At 37.7% G+C, this 23,823-nt stretch overlaps 1 protein-coding gene across 3 annotated transcripts in view; it reads right to left on the minus strand.

The window, feature by feature from the left end:
- The window catches only part of TUT4 (terminal uridylyl transferase 4), a 48,682-nt gene that overhangs the window by 18,407 nt on the left and 6,452 nt on the right, over positions 1-23,823 (minus strand). For 2 of the 3 annotated variants that reach the window (XM_030493845.1, XM_030493847.1), the window contains exons 2-15: positions 20,913-21,588; positions 18,876-19,039; positions 15,286-15,402; positions 12,984-13,161; positions 9,660-9,748; positions 8,723-8,774; positions 7,857-7,926; positions 6,744-6,870; positions 5,969-6,088; positions 5,382-5,603; positions 5,056-5,230; positions 2,366-3,108; positions 1,675-1,825; positions 996-1,082 (exon numbers count right to left, since the gene is read on the minus strand). In XM_030493845.1, coding sequence (XP_030349705.1) covers positions 996-1,082; positions 1,675-1,825; positions 2,366-3,108; positions 5,056-5,230; positions 5,382-5,603; positions 5,969-6,088; positions 6,744-6,870; positions 7,857-7,926; positions 8,723-8,774; positions 9,660-9,748; positions 12,984-13,161; positions 15,286-15,402; positions 18,876-19,039; positions 20,913-21,474 — 2,857 coding nt within the window. In that variant the 5' untranslated portion in view covers positions 21,475-21,588. The remainder of the gene's footprint in view (positions 1-995; positions 1,083-1,674; positions 1,826-2,365; positions 3,109-5,055; positions 5,231-5,381; positions 5,604-5,968; positions 6,089-6,743; positions 6,871-7,856; positions 7,927-8,722; positions 8,775-9,659; positions 9,749-12,983; positions 13,162-15,285; positions 15,403-18,875; positions 19,040-20,912; positions 21,589-23,823) is intronic. The other variant, XM_030493846.1, reaches the window with a different exon arrangement.

Raw genomic sequence — 23,823 nt, forward strand, 5'->3', positions numbered from 1 at the left:
TCTGTAACTGAGAGGAAACAACTTAACTGAAAAGAATATGTTTATCTGTTCAGCTGAAACTGATGCTAGCAAAATATATTTAACACCTTTTCACAGCTTTTTCCTAATCTTTAACAGAATTGGAAATCTTAAGATCTTCAAGGTTCTGTAACGGGTCTCAATCCTCAGCTGCTGCCAGTAAATGGAGGGCACAGCGGGTGGATGGAAGCCAGTTCACAGCTCCTTGATCACAGGCCAGCTACAGCAGAACGGGCAGCCTTCTGTGCAAAGCAATGGACTGGATGGAATTCAGGAGACCTGGGTTTGGTACCTGGCTCTAGCACTGTTTTACAACACCTACAAAAAAAAATCACTTTGCCTTGAACTCTATCATTATAGGAAGGTACTTTCGCCTATTTTATAAAAGGGATGTGAAGATAACGAAGTTATTAAGATTTCTAAGATCATAGAATGGTTTGGGTTGGAAGGGACCTTAAAGGTCATCCAGTTCCAACCCTCTGCCACGGGCAGGGACACCTTCCTCTAGAGCAGGTTGCTCCAAGCCCCTGTGTCCAACCTGGCCTTGAACACTGCCAGGGATGGGGCAGCCACAGCTTCTCTGGGCATCCTGTGCCAGCGCCTCAGCACCCTCATAATGAAGAAAAGATACTTAACACTGGTGACTAGGCAACAAGAATACTTGGCCCACAACCCAAATAACACTAAACCCAACTGGCCAGGGGCCTATTCAAGCTTTCTTTTGTCCTGATTGCAATAGTCCTGTATCTGCATTATTACTCTTGCAGCTCTTCCTCCACTCTACGGGTACTTCCACGGAATAGCATTGAGGGATGTTCAGTTTAGGAGTCTGCAAATCAGCTCTGCATACAGAGGGAAAACAGATGCCACTGCTTTAAGCAAGGAAAATGAGCAATAAGGAGACAAATTACATCTTCATGCTCCGAACAACATGAATAAAGAAAGCATTATCAAGAATCACTACTTATGTTACATACCATTATACTCTTTTCGAATAAATCTTTCCAGACTTGCCAGAATTTGTTCTCTGTTTTGTTGCTCAGATAAAGGAGGGGATAATTCATCTAAGTAAAAACAAGTTAAAACAGAGTCAGATGTGACATTCAGCTACCTCAAAAATCTTTTTCAGCTAATGAAAAGTCTCGGTTACCTTCCTCTTTTTTTTGTTATATTTACTTTCCTTGAATACGTGCGGGGGTTTTTTTGTATCACTAGAGTTGTTAGGATTTTCTTTCAGACATTTGATTTCTTCTGCAGTAATTCAAACACTGAGAGGCTTAGTGGGCACCTTGTCCCCAGCCAAAGTGAACCCACCACAGCACCCAAAAGGGGCTTTTTCCAAAAGAAGCCACAGAATTTGGCAAACACAAAACCTCGTTCTGCCCAGACCCTAATTCCTCGGAACACAAGAAACCTTTTACAAACTCAGTGAAAACTCCTGCAGAGTATCAGTTTTTCCAATCTGTCATAAGAATTTGATATCACAACCACAGATTATATGGAAATAAAAATATCGATCAATTTATAGCCTAGAGTATCTGGCAGAGCTTCTTAACACTGAATTTACCAGAACAAGGAATTTAACCCACCAGTTCTCATTTTTTCCAGATTATAGATCAGAGTTTACAGCAGAGCACAAACACTTTTCCAACTTACCAAAACATCTTTTACAGACTATATCAAGTATTTCCCGAAATCTGTCTGTCATTGGTGGTAGTGGTTTTAGATCAATTTTCTTGAAATCCTCTGGGCAGTCATTTTTGGAATGTCCATCCCGTTTGCAGATGCTGCATACTATAGTTGGTGGCTTGCGGGTAGCGGGAGGGAGGGAGAGAAGTAAAAAGGTGCATAAAAACAATTTTACTTTTAAGATAGCTCAACAGCCCTAACTTAGCTGTGTAAGTCATGCAACCAAGAACATTTAACATATGAACAACAACAGCATTTACAAAGAACAGAAGAACACCTTTCAACAGGCTGCATTTAGTTCTTACAGTGCATAGAAGCACCTGGAAATTCTACAAGAAAGGAGGAGAGGAAGGAGAAGGAGAGGAAAAAACCCACAAAAGAACCAAAAACCAAAATCCAGGATTATTTTGTGTGTGTGTGTAAACCAGAAAGCTTTGCACAAGGTGGGGGTAACAAACCATCTAGCCCAAATAGTATGCAGGTTTGGTGTTTTCCAGTCCTGCATAATAGGTACTCTAAAAAGGCTAGACATACCATTCATAACAGAGACTGCAACAATCGCTGGGAGAATCCTGTCATCCATCCACCCTTATTTTGAGTCATTTAAAATTAATGGCCCACTGATACCTGACCAGCACTGCTTAAACACACAGCTTACCTTTCCTGAAGTAAAAATAAACTTATCAAACACATAATGCATTTCTTCTGTAGAGAGCCTGCCTTCATCTTTGAGATCATGAGCTTCCACCATTGCTTTGCAGTTGGGCGAGGTAGCTGGTGTGCCAGTGCACTTACTCTTCTGAGAAGACTCTGTTACCAAACTCTGTCTACTTTCAGCATCAGAAAATTCATTACTAGAAGTTGTGTCGTAGGGCTGATGTTCGCTGCAGTTACTGTGGTGGCTTAGCTCACCTTCACTTACACAAACTGAAGTTTCTAAATCATCCCTCTCTTTAAGTGATTTTTGCTTTAATTCACAGCATTCATTAGAAATAAGTGATAATGCTTCTTCTTTGTCTTCATCGTAATTAGAGTCCAACGTTGAAAGTAGCAAAGAGTCCACGTTCTTGGAAGTACATGTTTTGGCTACAGCTTCTACCACTTCGTTACATTCAAGTTCATTCTCTGGTATGTTACATCCACTTCCTATATTTTGTTTATCTACAACTTTTTCCCCTTGTGGAAGGCAACAGTTGGCTACGGGCTCTTCAGGCCTTGGGGATTTCTTATTATTCATTTTCCCTTTTTCTTTTTTCTTGGTATCTGGCTTGGATTTAATCCCATCTTTACTTTGTGGACATGCAAAATATTTATATGCTGTCCTAAATCGCTCCAGGATGTACTCGAATACCATCTGGCTATTTAGACTTCGTGCAACATTCCTCTTTAGTGCAAAAGGATCTAGGAAGAAAAAGAACAACTTCATTAGGAATCTTTAATCTCTACATTTCACTAAAGCAGCTGAAATACCTAAGTTATGATAGAGCAGTTAAAAAGAGATTCTTCTAATACAATCCAGATTTGTATTTGGATATGCTTAGAGAACATAGGGCCCACAAGGTTTTTTGGACTACTTCCATACAAAACACAGCACATGTGTGGCTCTGAACGGTTGGCTATCATAAACCATTCTGAACAGTGTTATTTAAAAAGAAAACCACAGGTATATTGTACCATTATACTATGGTCAATCTCTAAACTAGAAATGAAAATAAACATACAAAGGCAAAATAAATGTAGGCCTGCCTGAACTTTTTTCCTTCACTGAAGGATTTGCATTTCCCTTAAGAAATTAATATCTCTAAGAATAACATTAAGGTTATAAGGATTATATGAACCAATCTCACCAGGTTTCATTCTTAGTCCTTCCTAGCGATTTCTAGATCAAACATGTTTTCCAAGTAAAAAGAGCACTTGCATAGTTGCTATAAGTTTGCCTGGGAAGATAGCATCAAACTGAGATTCTGTTACTTCATAATTTCAGTCACAAACTTAACATTAAAAAAAAGCCAAAAGCAAAAATGAAAAACAAAACCCCTCATAAAACAAATAAAAGCAACACAAAGACCAACAATAGCAGGTATCAGAACCAGAATGCAATCTGTTGTTTGAAATTATTTCCTGTTTCTTCCTCAATAATTTGTCCTTTCATCTCACAGGTTTTAGTTTCCCACATGCAGAATAAACACTACTCTACTTTTAAAATTCTCTAGCTAAAAGTGATTGAAGAAAAGAATTGGGAAAGGAAATTAAAGCCACAGGAGTGATCTCAAGACCCACTACTCAATATGTGCCTCAAAAATTCATTCCCTATTTTTCTGCTTCTTACTTTTCCTTCTTGCTCTTCCTGTACCTGACTCAACAGTAACTCATTCTGCCTTTATGATTCTCTTTGACCTATTTCTCCTTGTCCTCTCCATCACGTCACCTGTGTTACTGATAAGCTACTTCATCAGCATCTCTAGAAAGTGTCCAAAAGTCATTATTTATGCTTTTATAAAAATATCACCTTAAATGATTTCTTAACCTTCCTCAAATACCCAATTTCTCTATCCCTAAGGCCAATGCTTTGCTCTGTGACTTTCCCTGTTAAGTACTGTTTACATATTTTCTGAACTGAAGAACAGAAATAAAGATGTCTTCCAGTTATAAAGAACTAAAAGGCAAAATAATTGTCTTTCTCTCCCCAAAATATATAACTCAGGGTATGTACTATCATCAAATTCATAAGGTTTCTCTCCATGAAAAAACCACTTCCCTTAGAGCAGGATACTCAGGCACAGCCCATAACATGACACTGCATTTCATGGGAGTATGGAAATCCTACCACCAGGGAAAGGGACAACGCAGGGTGCTGGGGGGGTGGGGTGTTGTGTGTGTGTTACTTTGATGGGTTTGCTCCAGCTCATTCTGATCAGAGCTAACCTCTCTGCTCAGTCTGCGTTAGTCAGAGGAAATGAACTAATAGCTGGTAACACTCAAAATACACAGTGGTTATTGGAAATGCAGCTAGAGGTGCTGAAAATTCATAATATCAGAATTATTAAAAAGGAATAAAAAACAGCTTACAGAAAGAATGAAACAGAGACAAGAACAGAATGATAAAAACAGTGAGACAAATTTACACTTTGTATTTCAAGGGCCAGAGTTGCAAGAAGTAGTCCTGAACAGAAAATTTGTCTCCAAACAGACTAAATAACTGTCAATATATAAAAAAATAAATCACTTTATCTTCCAACTACTGATTTACTTTATTATCCAGACTTCTTGTAACAGACTTCTAAGTATTAGGCGACTAGAGATAATAATGCAGGATGACTACATAACTAGAAATGGGTATTATCCTACCTTCGATGGCTATTCGCCTCTTAGGCCAGTTTTTATTCTCTCTGGTTAAGAGCTCCTGTACCCGTATGCTGATGACGTATTCCTCCAAAGCAAATTCCAGTGTGTAAAACTTCAACAGTTCTAACCACAGTTGCCCCAGTGAAACTTGGTGAGGGGTTTTGAATGCTAAGACAGACTGAAACACATGGACAAGAATGCTGAACTACTACAAGAAATTAAGATTCCCATTTTTCTTTCCCTGTTTCCACCCAATATTAACATTTAAAGATAAAACATAGGGATATAAGAGAGAATATGGTTCTCAGTGAAATAAAGCCACGTCTTACATTGCCATGTTTCTCCTTTGCATTACTTTGGTTGTCCACTTCTGAGCTTGTTGCCTTCTTGCCACCACCTTTTTGTTGGTCAACTTTAGTTTTACTTTCTGCTCCAACTGAGTTTTTAGCTGCACCATTTGTTGGTGGTTTGTACTCCCACCGTACAAACTCCTCTTCTTCTACACCTTTCAGCTGGTGGTCATCTGGCCTCTTTGAGTCGAAGCCTTCAATCTACCAACAATAACATGGCTCTGAAACAAGACTGTTTCTAATACATGCAGCCAAAAGTTTTCAAAGGTTACACTGACAACTGTGACATTTAACCCCCTTAAAAGTAACTGATGTCAGATAAATAAATTCAGAGAATTAAACAAGAAAATATTTGCCTTTTCTCCAAAATACAGCATGACACAATTGCACAGGCAGCTGCCTTTTCAGAATCGTCGGGCATCAACTGTGCGAGTTGTGTAAGTACCAACGGGGTTTATTTACTAATTTCTTAGGCAATCGAATGATGCACATTTCATGACCTTGCAGAACACAGAAACAATGTCAACAATTTAACAGTAAGGTTACTATATTACCAAATCACTTACCCAGTTGCCCAAATAGGATGGTAAAATACGTGGTTTTCTTTGCTGAAGAAAAAATATTACCATTAAGGCAAAGGAGTACGAGGGAATCCCACCTTCAGCCTGACAGTCAATGTGACAGAGCTGTAAGAGAGTATATCATTACTTTCCTGATGCAACATCAGCATTTTAATGTAAAATCTATTATAAAAGGACAAATATTAAAGAAATGAGATACATACTACAGTGAAACAGAAAATCCTTTATCTCAGAAACTGCAGTTGTCATGCCATGCCATGTACAGACAAAATGCAAATTATAGTAATTTTACAGCAATTCATACAGGGCCATAAGTTATACTATATATGTTATTCTCTTCAGTTTCATCCCATTTTGTGATTGTGCAACACATTTATCTTCCTACCTAGAAATTTATTCAACTATCACGTATTTGTTACTGTGTGTTATCTCATATATGGAGATGGGAATTCTATACATCTGGCTGTAACCTATGCTATGGAAACTCAAGAGACATGTCCTAAATATATTAGACATTGCACAGTTCTTTGCAATTGCTACTGCTGCTACTTTCATGTTGTATAATAGGCATTTTTGTAAAAACACCTTGCTAAATCAAGCAAATTCAGTCTCATTCTGGCCTGTTAAGGTAAGAAGTGAACTAATGACATGAAGTTCTCTTCTACAAACATATTCATGGTGTATTACACACTGCATTGTATGCAGTAGTTAAAAACAGGAAATAAACACGTGTAATTATCTTCAATATTTATAAACTTACTCTAGCCCAGTAGCGGAAAGCCAAAACCAAGGGAATAAGGACAGGCTCCAGTTTTCCAAGTGCAGCCAGCAGGTCAGTCGTAAGGCAAGCCACATCATTTCTAGCACTTACTTTACATGTCAAACCACTGTAATTACAAATGTAAGACAGATTATAAGAGTTATTGCCTTGTCTATACAGATGATGCTTGGGGCAGGAGGGAGATGGGGCATCACATTCACCATAATAAAAACAAGCATCAGTGTCTCCCTTAAGACACTTAAGAACCTGAACTTTCTAAACAAAAGCTACAACATATAATCACATTTTCTTTACTATTAACTCATCAGTTGGATCTAGAACTTACAGAAGTTCATTACAGCTAAAAGAATAATACAGCATTAAGAATTTGCTCTAAGTTCTGCTGTTACTTAATTGTGCAATCATACACAACTCAAACTCCATGTATATCTTCCACATACCAAATAAGTAAATAAACAAATACTCCAGGCCTGTTACATATTAAAAGTTGCTAAGTCCACAAAACAGTGGCTCTAAAGACTTTTACTTCCCAGATTAATTATTTCTATTCTCTTAGTACTTACAAAGCATTTGCATGATCTACAAACACAGGAAAAGGTATGTCCACCCTTGTTGCATTTACTTCCTCTGAGTTTCAATCACATACCTCTAGCCAGTCAAAGCAATGCGGACATCATACAGCAATCATGTTTCCTTTTGGAGGTTGCCACTACTAAGGAATTTACTGAGACTGTCAGATGATGTGTCCTTTCTGGCAATGTGTATCTTATAAAATGTTTTTAAAGCCTTGGATTAAGCCGCTGGCAGAAACTTTAAGGATTAATTGAAAAGCATCCCACTTGTCCCCTATTTAACTAAAAGCAGAACTGGTATTTTCAGACTCCTACAACTAATGAGCTCTATGGAGCACAAAAACAAAGCTAAGCTTTCTTCCTAGACTGTATTTTCATGTATGAGCAATTCCCCTTTAACAGGAACGTTAGCTAAATGTGACAGTAATACTTCTTGTCAGGAGTGCAGGGAAGCAGCTGCTGTGAACAAGCATAGTAGAAACCGGCGTCTCATTAAAAATCCTTTTCAATGACACGTTACCTTTTAACATCTTTGCAAAAGACAACAGGAACTTTGGCATGGAAATCTGACTCCACGTCTGAGTAGACAGCTAAGCAAGGAGAAAAAAAACCATCTTGTATTAAAGTCTTTCAGAGTATTCCCAACTGGGTCTTTAGAACTATTACATTTATACCAGGCTTTTACAGAACAACTCAAATTAAGTGCTGTGTAGCTAACCAGGAAGCAATATTCTGTGGATACTTTTGATTCACACCACCAGTATCACACAGCCAGCAGGGAAAGAAAAAAGACAAATCCTTGTCAGGAAATTGGGCTGCCACCTCTTCTAGAACCTTTTCGTCTTTACAACATTTGAAAGCCACAAGGTTGAACGTCTGACCACACCATGAGAATAGTTTGAGAACCCCTTACAGATCTGACCCAGCAAAATTTCCTGAAGGATCAAAAATGCAATGCTACTTGTGACACTTGGTTCAAGATATGCAGATTACAGGGTTAGATGACTTCCTGAGACAATAAGGAGGCTACAAGTTTCAGAAGTTTTGTAACAGTTCTCGATGCTCATATGCAAGTGGAAAGTGGCTTTTGGGTTTACTGCTTAGAATTTCTCCTACAAAGCTAAATACTTTTGACCTGGCATCTAACACTATTACCATAAATTCTGGCAGTTTGAACTGCACTACCTGGGCGGTCATTCTCCTGCTGCAGGTTCTCATCTCTCACAGAAGCACTGGTGTTCATAAAAATCACATTCAAAACAACAGCTCAGACACAAAAATGGATTAGTTTTCAACCAAAGTAAGTTTACAGAAAAATTAAGCATGAACCACTGAACAGCAGCTGGACTCTTAATTAAATAGAAATGAGATGTAACTAAATCTCACCACTGTTCTTCAAGATTTCAAGCACCTGTATCAGAACATCTGGTTGACTCATCTAAAACGAGAAAATTAGATCAGGTTACATTATTCAGACTAACCCATTTGATTTTAGCTGTGTTTAACACTACCTAGGTTGCGCAACTAGTAACACTATGTTTATTCTCAAAATGAAATCGTGTCCCGGTATTAATGAAAAAGTTAACTGTATCTGTCTGCACCATGAAAACAGGTACTAGTGAACCTACTAGCCAGCTTTCTTTTAGCCTACAGCTTTTTTACTTAATATTACCGTTCTAGTTCTGTATTAACAGACACCATAAAGTTAAAACAAAGTATCTGCCATATATGTTGACACCGAAATTGCTGAATATGCCACCAGAAACACACAACAGTAAAGAAATTAACGTCAGTGCTTTCCCAGGGGTTTTTAAAGGTTATGGTTTTCAAATGTGTTTTCTTCTCTCCCCAGAAATCAACCGAAGTGGTGTTTCAAAGATATGCTGTAAATAGTTCAAAGAAAAGCTAAAAATTAGCACCACCTTTGAGCCTTTGTGAAAGAAAACGTGCCATGGTACACTCCTCAGCAATTGTCTGAAAAAGAGCTCAGTTCTGCTTCCTAACTGCAGTACCATATCAAAAAGCTATGTGTAAGTATGAACCCAAAACAGGCACCTTGAATTCCACTGTAAAATAAAAAATCTTATGCTTCTGGATAAGCATCAGATTGTCCAAAAAAGCAGAATTAAAGTTATCTAATAAGCAAAGAAAACTTTATCCACTTGATTCACAGCACACCTGACAGCGACTCAAAGATTAGCTGCTTTGTGCTAATCTACCACCATATGCCCCAAGAGGAGATGAAAGCAACGGAGCAGAAATAAACGTTGATGGCCTTGATTCAAAAACCAGTCTTAGTTAATACAAAATAATATCTACACACCTTAGGGGGGAATTTGATATCGATGTTAACATCGCTGGTCTTAAAAGCGAATCTGGTTAAACAGGAGCCATACATCCTCAGTGAACAGTCTGGAAGAGAGAAATGTAATCATTTAGCAGCTAGTAAATGAATTATTCTTTAATGGGTGACATATACCTTGCTTTAGATACTGTCCCTCCAAAGCAATACTCTCAGACTAATGAATACTGAAGCACTTTCTCACTCCTGTGAGGACTAGTCACTTCCATAAAACAGCATCACAAGAAAACAGATCATTCCAATAGAGCAATTATCAAATGTCCAAAACATTTCAAAATGCTGTTTTGAAGCATTTTTGCAATGCAGCTTTAGTTTTGTTTGTTCTTAATAAAAATTTAATTTTCTATTAATAAAAAATAGTAATAACTGTTGCCATCTCAGTGCAGGATTTTATTTGACAACTTTTGTTGCTAACTACAGCTTGATTTCACTGCAGCAGTAGCCAGTTATCCTTTGTTGCCTCATACACTTGTCAAGATATTTTCTATATGTTCTAACAATCTGTTAATTTCATTAGCAAGTTCCTATAATTCATTACCAAACATGCATATAAAATGTAACTTAGATATAATCCAAGTCAAAAAGTATAGTATCCATTTAGTGGTTTTGTAGTTAATACAGCTCCTTACCTGTAAAGATGTACAACAGATCTAAACTAACTAGAAAATAACTATTTAATAATAGTATGATGAGAAATATCATTCCACTCTGTAAACAATAATTTAACCCACTTAATGATTTTTGCAGATGAAAACCTCCCTGTAACATGTATTAGGGCTCAGATATATTTATGTCAGCTGAAAACTGACTGTATTCTCAATCCCTTCCAAATCCAACACCCTTCTCCAGCAGGGTCACCAATAGCTGGTTGCTCAGAACTGTGTCTAGTTGGGTTTTGAAGATCTCAAAGGATGGAAAGTCCACAACCTCTCTATGCAACCGGAGCCAGTGTTCAACCAGCTGCACGGTGAAGAGGCTTTTTCTTGTATTTTTTTCTTAGTACCTTTGTATTCTGACCAAACTCTCTCAAACAGATCCACAACAAAATAATTCTTAAAAGAGAAAATAAATCTTAACACATGCACAGCTTCAAACAAACCTTTCTCTATTTTTCACTACTTAGAAATTAGTCCTCTCAAAATTAATTTCTGTATTGTAAATAATAGTAAGACATTGCAATTATTTCCAATGGCTTTTTGTAGTAGTAAAAATTTTTGCATAGTTCGAATGTGAGCTCAAGAAAAAATCATGCCAGAACATCCCATGGTTTCTACACTGTGCATGAATTGATTTTTTCCTATTAGGAAAACACATTCATTAAAACATGTTGGGCTTTGAAAAGGGGAATAACAAATTGCCATTTACTGCTCTAGACTCCCCCTCCACTACTCCTCCTCCTCCACATCAGCTCAGCAATCCAAACAAATCAGCCAGCCGAATAACACTAACATAGTAACTTTCACAAGTATTTATGTAAAAGTAATCATTTCCTTTGCTTTGTCTTATGCTAATATGCTATCAGTAGAAGCCTCAGTAGTGTGTCAGCACAGAAATTGGCACTACAAGCCACATATGGCAGTATTATAGAGCAAACAGATTAGCAAACCTCCACCCTACTTGTCCCTGTTCTATTCAGCACCTTATGTTTAAGCATATATTTAGTATAGCTCCTAAAACTAAAGCTCACCATCCTGCAGCAAACAAAAATCTTTTACTACTGTATTTTTATGGAACAAAGGAAAAAAAGAAGGTATTTCTAAAATAAAAAGACAGGCTATCAACCCAGTTTCAATATAGATGAAATAAAAAGATTGAAAACTTATTGCCAATGAGATTAATACTTACTTCTGTTCAGATTCACGGCAAAACAAACCATTGTTAACATAATGTCAACATAATGTCAACATTACTATAGCTCCAAAACCCAGCTCTCAAACTCCCAGTGTATTAACTATAGGAGATGATGGGAAATCAATGCAAAGAAGCAAATGTCAAAGATTATCTTATTGTTACATTATTTATCTTGTTTTCCAACAGCAGTATAAATTGGATTTGAATGTTTAACATGCCCTATTGAAGTAACAAACTGTACTTCTGGATGGGTAGGAGGGGGAAGGAAGACTATCATCTTACGTATCAAGACAATTCAGACAATTCTTACAAAGTAAGCATTTAACCTACTCAAGACCTTTCTTTTTTAATTATACTTATTTTTAATCAACATAAAGCACTCAAGAAAAAGGCAGATGAAGTATGATATTGAAATGTGATTAAGAAAATGTAGTATTTTAACCTATTTAAGGTAATTCAAGAGACTCTGGGAAGCTATAGTTGATCTCAGAGTACATCTCTCTTCATTTTAGGAACTATTAGTCATAAATATGCATGAGAATTACCTGTTAAACAATAACTCCTGTGGATTTTAACAACTTGTTTTAATGAACAGTTACTGATGAGTACCTGCAGATATTTCACACCACAGTTAACTACTGAAAATATGCTTACCAAAATCACTCATAGGCGAGGTCTGATTTGTTTTCCCAAAACTATGCTTTAAAAAGCATATGTAATTGCCTTAGGCAACTTCCATCTGCCCTGAGAGATGTTATAAACGACTGAAGAACCAGTAGGAAAAAAAACGCACTTCCAACTCCTTCTCATTTTCCTTTCCTGATTATACTGGTTTAATTAAATGCACTTGTGGGGAGGAAAATCTCTACTGTAACAGCCACAGGTATTAAGTAATGCTAATTAAGGTATAGGTGGAAAGGTTTGTTGGACTAGAGCCTGAGGGATCCTCAGTGGCTGAGGCTTTAAACACAAGGAGGAAGGAAATATTTCATGCCCTGGAAATCTCCAGACTTCATCAGAAATCATCACTTTAAAGAGGACCAATAGTTTTAATAGAATCACAGACTAGTTAGGGTTGGAAAGGACCTAAAGGTCTAGTTCCAACCTTCCTGCCATGGGCAGGGATGCCTTACACTAGACCATGTCGCCAAAGGCTCTGTCCAACCTGGCCTTGAACACTGCCAGGGATGGACTAAACACATACTAGAAAGAAGCAAAAATAAACACAATCATATTTTCCTTTTTTGTAGGTTTGTTAGCTCCTTTTAAGTCAACTGCCAGTCTGTTTTAAAATGCCTGTATATATTAATATTGTACCATATAAAGATAGCCCAAAATGCATTAATCCACTATTAATAAAGGTATCAAAAACTGTGTATAACTGAAGAAAAATTAAAATTTTCACCTAAAGAAAATGGGGAATACTGTGAATACCTGGTAAGGGCTGTTGAATAATTTTCTCCATCTCCTTTACAATGTCTTGACGAATTCGGAAGTCATCATCTGATATGCCTTGTTCATTTGCTGCCTCAATGAGGGTAAAGCTCAGAGCAGCCAACTGTGCAGAAGAGGGAGGTGGGAGGGCACGCAGCTCATTTTCTTCTTGTTTTTCCTGAAGAATTATTGGATGAGAAAAGTAAAAACCGGTATTTTAAGAGAAAAAGGTTATCTCATACTATTGCATGATACTAGAATGTAACTGTTTGGTGTCTGTGCTCTTCTATTTACATGGTGCCCTGACCAAACACTTTCAAAGGCAGGAACTCTGCCCGGCCTCACTGGCAAATGTACTAGCGTGGCTCACAGAAACGACAGTGGATGCTCAGTGTTTAAAAGAGAGCATGTTGTTTCACAACTGGCAACTGGGGAGGAAATCTGCTGGGTTACATTCCTGAACCACATTTTCTGACAGTTCTGAAACAGAATTCATCCGAGGAAATGAAAAGCTGCAATTGTTCCTACATAGTGAAAGCAACCGAGCTAAGAAAGTTTTCTAGAATCACACAGATTTTTTTCAGAGTGGATTGTACATGAAGGAAAGATGAGAGGCAGAAAAAGTATTCCTAGCTCCAAGAAATGTTGATTTTAGTCTCATTGCTGCCTAAACAGCTGGTGCCAGAATGTGCTATTTTTAGTGCATCACATTGATATCAATCTAATCCAACAGCAAGAAATATGTCAGATGCATCAAGTCATCTGGGAGTAAGTACAACAATCACTTGTTTCACAAATTCATCAAATAAATTAAATAGGTGATTGATAACAGAAATAAAAAATAACCAGAAAATAATTATGCACTAAGAAAACACAGTGTAGTATGAAAATGTTCAGTTAGTTCTAGGCTGCATCTCTTAACTCTTCTATTCTGATTTGAATAAATTTATTGTAAGAATGAATATGTGCATTTTTGATGGGCTATGGGGTTTTTCATGTCACTGCTTTATGCTTCTTCTTGAGTGGGGAAGCCACAGCTGCTGCTAGACTTCTCTGATAGCATGTATCTCAGAGCTGTAAATAGGTATATTTTATGAAATAACATTTAGACAGTTACATACCTCTTATCACTGTAATGTGGCACACAACATAAAGCTGTTCGAAGACAAGTGTTAAGAACTGAAACAGCTCCCTGTCCTCTAGCATTTCCATTTGGTGGTAAAGCTCATTCCTCAGTTCTTATCTCTATGCCCAGATGAAAAAGTACGATACCAAAGTGTTTCTTTATCAAAGATGAGGCTGGTTTGTTGTCACTTTATTAATATTTTTCCATTATGGAACTTAGCAGCAAGAGAACCAGAATCCTTTACAAATAATAACTGAACATAATACAGAAATGCTACTGTCTGAGATGTAATGGATTTATGATACTCAGAGTTTTCCAAGTGATGGCTTACATATACGATAGAGCATTAATTACAAACAGAAGTATGGTAAATACATGGAAACAGGAGTAATTGACAGAATTTTGGGGAATGTTGTAGGAAAAGTAATTCTAACCATCTGAATCACAAACCCCTAAATACTGGGGAATTTGTAGCTCTTCATCAGCACTTAGAAAAATGGGTTGGCAAGAAAAGCTGTGCACCTTTTATTGGATTTCATGCATGTAACAGTTCTTTAAAGCAAAGCAAACAGTAACACCACAGTATCTGATAAGGAAACTGTTCCTCTCCTGGAAATCAAACTCATACATAAACCCAGGGAGATGATGAGTGACTCAGGAACTGAATCCCTCCCTGCTTTAAGTGTCTTTTTTTAGTCTAGACGTACTAATCATTCCACTCACCCATCACAGAGAGGATGTAGATAAAAACATCACAAGTCAGACAAAGAGGAAAAAAAAACCAGAAAAAACACCACCCCCAAACCACCTCCAGTCTCTGGAGGTCTCGCTACCGATGATACTACTTTTGGAAGAAACAGAAATACTAAGTATGTTTCTCACCTAAGTTACCTTGCATTCTGTTACTAAAAGCATGATGAACTGCCCACTATTCAGAGACGTGAATTCAGAAGCAATGACCAAAGATGTTCTCTCCTACATGCCTGGACAAATAGATAATCAAACCCTTCCTTTCAAACAGAAAACGAGCAACAGAAATGTGTGGATCTCTGCTCAGCACACAAACTTCCACCTAAATGAAGATGACCAAAGAAAACACACCACATAACAAAAAAAAAAACCCTTTTTCTTAAAGAAAAAAACCAAAACCAGTGAAAGTTTTATTTGTTAACTTACCATTATGTTTTTCTTATGACGTTTTTCTTTAATATGCTTGTGAGCTCCCTGGATGTTCTCAATGTGAACTAAGCAGAGCTTGCATAGATACTGACAGTTGGTGTATTCTGGGGAGCGCTGAGGAAAAAGGGCCATAGATTAAGATAAAATGTTTCTGCCAACAGTGTCTGAAAAGCTCAATTCTTCAAATAATAAATTGTATTTCGCAATTATGTAACACTTGTAATGTCAAGGTGCTTTGCAAACATTAAGTGAGCTCCAAAAAACACAGCAGAAATGGATTTTTACCTGTATGACAAGTGGGGAAAGCGAGGAAAGGAAGTGAGGTGACTTGAATATTACACTTCTCAGTACGTTTTAGAGAGGCAACATTAAGACTGAAGAGTTTATGCCACATAAGGCTGACCTAAGGCCAGTAAGCCATTCCCTTGCCAGCTCAAGCTTTTAATAACTATGGATTTATTAAATCTCTGCATCTATCCTCTCCTCTCTGGAGAGAAAATGAGAAGAATTCATTGTATTATCTAGTACACACGTTAGGACAGATGGTGGTGGTGTTTGGCTGGTGTATTTACAGCAGACTCTGCAAGTACTGCATTTTTTGTTCTATTAGAAAGGGTGCGGCTGGCCAACAGGGAGGAAGAGAGCCAGTTTCTGACTTACTAACGGCTGTGCTCTGGATAAAGTGGGATCCTCTGACAAAGGGTAAGATTATTCCATGTTGATTAATAATTTGGGATACTCAGAATTCGAGAAACATGCAGAACAAGCATCTTGTGTACAGAAAGGCTGGGAGAAATGGAGTACACAAATGGAGAGCTGCCACCCGGGAGACCCCTGTGACAGTCTGCAAGAAGCAGCCAAGCCTCAGATGATGGGGGGCAGGGGATCACTATTTTCCTAGTGTCCAAGAGGGGATACTGTGGAGTTTATCCTACCAGGAAACCACTGAGAACTACTAGACTACACGACGGAAAGGACCATCTCTGCAAAGATGCGAGGTTATTGGCAAATACTTCACTTTAATCTGTCTCGTCCTGCAGTTGTATTTTCTTGCTCTAATAAAACACAGCTATAGAGATCAGAAACCTTTTGATACGCTCACTGCAAAGACAAAAGGGCCTCAACAAAAAGCCTTAGTTTTTCTACATACTTGTTAGCATTTTCCCAATAACTATCAGTTATAACTGGGAGAGAAAAAAACCCTACTTAATATTTTCATCCTAATTCTAATACATCTATAGTTCTACTGAAACCGAAAAGTATTCTGAAAACACCAGATGTTTAAACAGTGACATAACAATGAATGGAGAACACCATTTTAAGACACTAAGGTGGACTATAGATCAGTTAAACAAATTTGACTTACTGAACCACTACTAAATTTGGGCAAGTTTTTCCACTAACTGAGTTTGGTCATTTGCTTCTGGGTGGGGGGAGGTGGGGGAAAGTCTGATACTTTCCAACTGCAGAGTAAATATCAATTTAAAGTAACATGGTCATTATCCTTTATAACTAATTCTCTTCATCCTTTTTTTTTATGAGACAGATACCTAGTAAGAAGAAATTAAACATCAATTCAGAAAACAACTTAACTTGGAAGAGTCAAGTGTTCGATACCTGATGACTGAAGTAGATGAAAAATATTTTACCACTCCTCTAAAATGGAATGACTATCAGCAATAATAATATTTTTAAAGAATTGGGTATTTCTTTACAATACTGATCTGCAGTATTATAGCCACAGATGTTGCCAGAATAGTTGAGTAATGGAATGCCTTTTATTTTGCCTTTATTGCCTTTTAAAATCATCTAGTTAAGTTTCACACCAATGAAAAGGGCAAGAACATAGCAAGACAAAAAAAAAGCTATAGACTAGTACTTGAGTAAGATACATGCATCTAAACAAGCAAGGCCTCAGAAATGTATAGTCCTGACTTAAGATAGTCAGGGAGCTAATTCAGCTGTATTTTAAAGAATTCAGAGAATGGGAAGGTTCCAGATGACTAGGAAAGAGAAATTTAAGAATATCTTTAAGACGATGAGCCAAGGAATTAGAGACCAGTCAGAACGAGTATCCAGAAAAATGCTGTCATAAATTAAGTTATTAATAAGCACATAGGAAAGAAACAGGACAGAGGTTTCTATCAAACTGATCTGCTATAAACAAATTGCACTACACCAATTTTAGGGTTGCTTTTTTAAAGATCAAATCATAAAGGCTTGAAGAAGCGGATGTTGCATCTTGAATTCTACAAAGTTTTTGTCACTTGTCATAGTATCGGTCTCAAAAGGAGACCAGAAGTACCAGCTAAATAAAGAACAGTAAGGTGGGAGCAAAACTGCTCAGAGAACTGTCTTCAGAGCACACACACTTAAGACTGGTTCACCACCAGTCCAAAAGCACGTGCCAGGTATTTTTCAGCAGGGATCCTTCCGGGCTCAGAAACATTCATGTTTTTGTTGAAGACTTAGGACATGCAATAAAGGGTGTGCTGACCACAAATGTGAAACATACCAAGCTGGGAGACATTACAGAAAATGTAAAATGACAAAAAATCAGTGATGGCAAGAAATTACAGAAATGGAATAAATAAGCTACAATTATAATATCAAAATACCATTCCTGCTTAGGTATTATTAACTGCAAACAATCCAAGGCTGGGAAGACCTGATTGGGCATTTCTTAAGAGAAGGATATGGGGATTCATTGCTGCTCAAACTACAAGGCAGCCTCCTATCGCTGCTAAAAAAGCAGAGATCCTAAACACAGATCTTGTATGTCAGACAGATGAAGTCAGCTTTCCTCTTTATATATAAAGACCTAAGCTGAAATTGCATGTCCAATTTTGGGTAGCAGTTACATGGTGGATGCCTACAGAAAAGCAACAAGAATGACCGAGTAACTAAAACCCCTCTAAGACCAAAGATCACAGTAAGTCTGGAGAAAGGAAGACTGCAGAAGTGGAAATGATCTTCAAACATGCAGGAAGTAGCACAAAAAATAATAAACTTGTATTTTCCTAGGACATTACATGATGGACTAAAACGCTACAAGAGATGCTTACATTTGGACATTAAGAAAAACTTCTGGGTTACCCTTACTTTGTTTCACTGGAAATAATATCAAGAAGAGCTTTGATGAACATTTTTAAGGAGTCATCTTCAATACAGGTGATTGGGACTGGTGGAAGGCTAATATACTAAAGATACCACAAGGTTCCTTTCAATCCTGTACTCTCTGTTTCTAAGTAACCAGACTTAGTTCAGTATCAGATGTTCACTATCTAGAACATCTTAGGTAAGTAGTGGAACTGTTAACCTTTGGGTCTGCAGAGTTATAAAATACTGTTCTACAAAGGCTATGTGTGCCACAAAAGGAACACTAGGTTTCCAATCCTTAACATCTGCCACCATGAATGACTAGTCAACTACTAGGGATAGTATCTTAGATCAATAGATTCATCGTAAAGAAGAAAGAAACAGAGGCAACATGTTCTAGTAGAAATAGCACCCATGCAGAAATATGGTAATGATAATGACAGAAAACACCAATTTTCTTTTTTTGTTTAATAAAGAACTCAACCTACTTTTTCAAGTCGGGAGATATAATCTCTTTCCAGACGCTCTTCAGCTTGTTTCAATCCTAGCTGCTGTTCAGCTGTCAGATTAGATTCATCAATAACAGCAGTGTTTTCTAAATAATCAGCTTCCAAAGTATGCTCTTTAGTTGATTCAGAATTCTTTATTTTACCTAGAGAAAGAAATAGTTATTTTCTCCAGAGTAACTTGAGGAGAAGAAAAATGAAAGTTATAGAGCAGTTAAGAGCATCTCACTAAGGAGTTGGACACAATTGCTGCATTCCAATTTTTTGTTCAAAGGCTGGCCAAAATCACCTTTGATGTTAGAATCTTCCCAGTATGTTCACTGGTATTTTGGAGAGACTTCAGCTACTAAAAGTGCTGTCAAAAAGAGGAGAAAAAATATGGCAGATTGATTTTGTGTTTCAGTCACAACTCCAGCACCTCTATTAAATTCTTCAAGGCAAGAAAGGGTTGGGGTGTTTTGTTAAGCAGAACAGAGTACGAGATTGTTACGCTCTACTATAACACAAGTAAGAAATACTAGGCTGAAAATTTTTTACACATCATGTTTTGTTAAGGAAGCAGTCACAGAACTCCCTTAGACATTCACCCAAATGACCTCGCAGGGCCAGTCATCAGGCATGTCAAGCCCTGCATTCAGAAGGCTGCTGGAGTTATAGCTGAACTCCTTCTGACACCTTGCTGCCCACGGCTATCAGCCACAGAGTTCTGGAACGCGGCTGCTCACAAACACGCAGGTCAATTCTGACAGGCCAGATCCTCCAGATGCCTGTGAACTGTTCATAGGCCACTCATCTGCACAAACATCCACAGCTGAAATTATTCCGGTAGTTTTTACATGAGCAAAAATTTGTGTGCTGGGTTTTTTTCTTCTTTCTTTCTTTCTTTTTTTTTTCTTTCCTTTCAAATGAGATCTGTGCCACCACACTAGCTAGGAATCAAAACTGAGCAAGTTCTCAAGCTTTGTTTTCTCAGTGACAGAGGGTCCCTGCAGTACAGGATGGTGGTTTACAAAGAGCTGACTGATGATAAAATCATAGAATCATAGAACAATTTGGGTTAGAAAGGACCTTAAGATCATCTAGTTCCAACCCCCCTGCCATGGGGGGGTTCCTCCTAGACCATGTCACCCAAGGCTCTGTCCAACCTGCCTTGAACAGTGCCAGGGATGGAGCATTTACCACTTCCTTGGGCAACGTGCTGCCATTTCAACTTGGTTTTGCTGTTAAATTTTATTATAATAGCTAAAAAAATATAAAAAGAAAAAAGAAAGGCACTGTAATATTCTCCTAGTATTCCATACAAGCAACTGCTGTAGCTGTTGAAATAGTGGGAAATACTTCAAATAGAAGGTCTGCTCTGGCATGCTGTCTTAAACCAGCATTTTAATTTAAAAAGCTGTATTCTGAAAAAGTGTGACAAATTCTGAACTACGGAGTTAACCTGAAGTGAGACAAGCCTGATCCATCTATTTAGTTATGAAATTGAAAAGCATGTGTAAGAATTGAACACTCGTAAGCGTAACCACTGGTGGATGGTACGTAATCCGGAGATCTCTAAATCAAAAGGCCACCTACCAAAACATATTTTAAACATAAAAGAGCACAACAATCACAGAAAAAAAGGAAATACTTCCCCTCACCTATAAAACCCCACAACTTTTCTTGCAGATTTCTCCTTTGATCTTTCTGAACAGCAATAATAGCTGACATTGCCACAAGCGGCAATGATATTATGAAGTTTTCTCCCTCCCAACACAATATTCACAAAATTGCCTGAAAACGCCCCAGGGTAACTTGCAAAGAAGCTGAGGTCTTAGGCATGAGAAGAAAGGACAGCTATTATCATCATCTCTTATTTTCTAAGTCAGATGTCTGTATTAATAGCAGGTTCTCGCTAAATGCCATCAACAACTTACTACATGTGAAAAAAATATTCAAAGAGAAGCATTTCAAAGCCCATTTCAGACTGCTAACAATTTTACCAGAAGAAAATTGAATAAAGCAGTGTTGAATACTCACTGAAGTCATCAGGTTTATGCTCCATTTTCCTTTGATCTGAAGAAGTCTTACCAGGATCACCAGTCTGATCAACATTAGTCTTCGAAGTATGAACTCCCAGTGGATTTTCCAACAGCAGTTTCCCTTTCTGTGTAGCTGTTAAGCTTTCCATACCGATCCCATTCCCCGAAACATGGGAGCCTGGAAAGTTTTCTCCTGTTGGTTGAGCTTTTGTCTGTTTCAGATTTTCCATTGCTGATGATAAATTAGAAAATTTTTTTGCTTTTCCATGACTTCGATCCTGAAGGTTTGATCCCGTCTCTTTAGTTCCAGGAATACAACTGTTCACTTTGCATGATTTATTGTCTCCTTGTTTTTCAGAACAAACATCATTCTGTTTGCTTTTTTTGCTGTTATTCCCACTTGGAGAACTTCTCCCAATGTCCTTCACAGATTTGTCATTTCTGTTATGTTTGTAATTTTGATTATTTGTAACTTTGACTGCTTTGCCTTCCTCACACACAAGACGGACAGACTTCCTTGGGTCATGATTTCCATTCTTTGAGCTCTGGGCCTCTTCCATTATAGTGAAGACCTGCTTCTCCTGTCTCTTGAGACCACTTGAAGTGCAATTCGTCAGCAATATGCAGTTGATTTTAAATCCACCGTGCAGGCAAGGATCGTAGCTGATTGTCTACTGAAGAAATAATGATAGACATTTTTAAACTGAAGGAAAAATAGCGAAGCTCTGTGCAGACAAGGCATTAAAATAAACCTTTCCAAAGCAAAGCAAAACTACAAATGATAGAAGTATGTTCCCCCCAGAGGAATAAGTGAATTCTCATAATACATTCTGTATTAAAGCAAAACTCATGAAAATGTTGATCATCTTGACTTCCATTGAAAAGGGGAGGGGATACGAAGAGATGAAAAATGGCAGAATATGGAAAAAACGCTCAGTGATAAACCTGCCAACAGCTCGCTTTTTTTTTTTCTCTTCCTATTTTTGGCTTCCTGAAAAAAACAAGAACCAAGATATCTGCAACTACACTGGAGGAAAAAAATAAGGGAAAAATTTAACACATCTAAAAGATACTCAACAAACACACAGCTCAAATCAGCTACTAAAGAAAACCGATTCAGTCTCCAGCAAGCAAGCTCCATTTTATTAACTGATTTTAAAAGTTACAGATATAGCTCAAAGTATTGATAATAAACCTGACCTATCACTTGCGTCCACAGACACTTGAGCAAACTTCTGACACATACAATTCTCATCCAAATTAACTGCCATCGATTCAATAAGATTTTGCTTAGCCCAAAAAATCACAAGTAATAAGTATTTTGGTCAGCTGCAGATTAACTTTACTTATCAAAACCTCAGTCCTTTAGGTGGTGTATCAGCTGAACCCAAAGATTGTTCTTCCAATGGGAAGCTAAGCATGAATAAGTGGGCCTGTTTGTAAGGCATTCCTCTTACTAATATATAAAACCAAAGGGGGAATCTGTAATGAGAACTTGGATTTTTTTGTTTTAGTAACCTTGAGATAGCTTAAAAACCTATGATAATAAAGTATTACACATAGAAGAAAGCAAATTTTATAAAGCTATAGCAAGATATGGAGTCTGGAGTTTCTCTCCTTCCTGTCCAGCTACATATTTGGTAAGGAAAAGCATGATCCATGGAAATTTCTCCGGTTTAGAGAATCAATCAAAATAAGTAGCTTATTATTTACTGAAGGAATAACAGATAAGTCAATGAATTACAACTATTAGAAGTATCACAATGTACTTTTGTACTTAAATAATAAGAATCAGAAAGAAGGATCAGATTAAAATGTCTGGTTAAAAAAACCCAACCAAACTTCCTGAATATTATCAGTATAAAGGACAGGAATTTTTTTTCTTTTCAGGCTACATACTGTAGTTACCATCTCTCTCAGAGACACAAATCAGACTATACTTCAGGACAAAAACCACATAGTAAGAACGGTTATCTTAAGCTTCTAGTGACATAACTGACAACACGTATTATCTTTCAGAATGAAAATCAAACAAACAAAACCCACCAGAATTTTCATGACCTTCATGTTAGCAGCACAGTCTTTAGTAAAATATAAAACTTGACAAAGAAAAAGAAGATCTGTATTCCTAAATTCATTCCAACGGTGAGGTATTTTAACTGACAGACACAGTTACTATTACAACTATTTTCTAGTAAACACTGATTACACCTGGCTCTTACTTCTAGACCAAAAGTCAAAGACCAAAAAGCAAAAAGATTAAATGCCTTTGGATTGCAGTCAGTCTTTCCCATAGCAATTCTTACTGGCTTGGCAGCGGGAACTCCTGCCCACTTGTACCAGCGCTGCTAAGCCTCAGTGTGGTAAGAAGGGTTCCCACAGGTTGGCCGAGTTACTCTGGTCTCTGACCACCAGTATAAAGTGCTACAGCTATAAATGTGCTACACTGTGCTACAGCCTGGTGAGATGTGGTATCTACAGGATGTCGCTATCTTTAAACCGTACTCTACTGGGATCTTTTTCTTCCGTAACCAAGTTACGGCACAAGAAAGGAGAGTAGGTTCTCTCAAATTCTAAACTATTCCTTATGTTTTAGTTGCTTGATCTGGGAAGGGAATAAAATCCAAACAACAACAACAGCAAAAAAAACCACCCCAACCCATACACATCAATTCCACTTCCATTTCTGACTCATTTCTGTCATTCACATTACCATTAACTGTAGACTGGAGCACGCCGAAGCCATGCTTCCACGTTCACTGAAAAGAAGTGAAGGTCAACACCAACTCCAACACAAGGAATAACAACACCCTTTCTCCAACCCTGGTTACTTACTCCCACTCCTGTGGCTGCTCCCTCCCTTGTGCAGGTCTGCAGTGAACAAAACCGGAAAACCAATCCAGCTTAAC

This window comes from Strigops habroptila, chromosome 8, assembly GCF_004027225.2.
Source record: "Strigops habroptila isolate Jane chromosome 8, bStrHab1.2.pri, whole genome shotgun sequence".
Lineage (NCBI taxonomy): Eukaryota > Metazoa > Chordata > Aves > Psittaciformes > Psittacidae > Strigops > Strigops habroptila.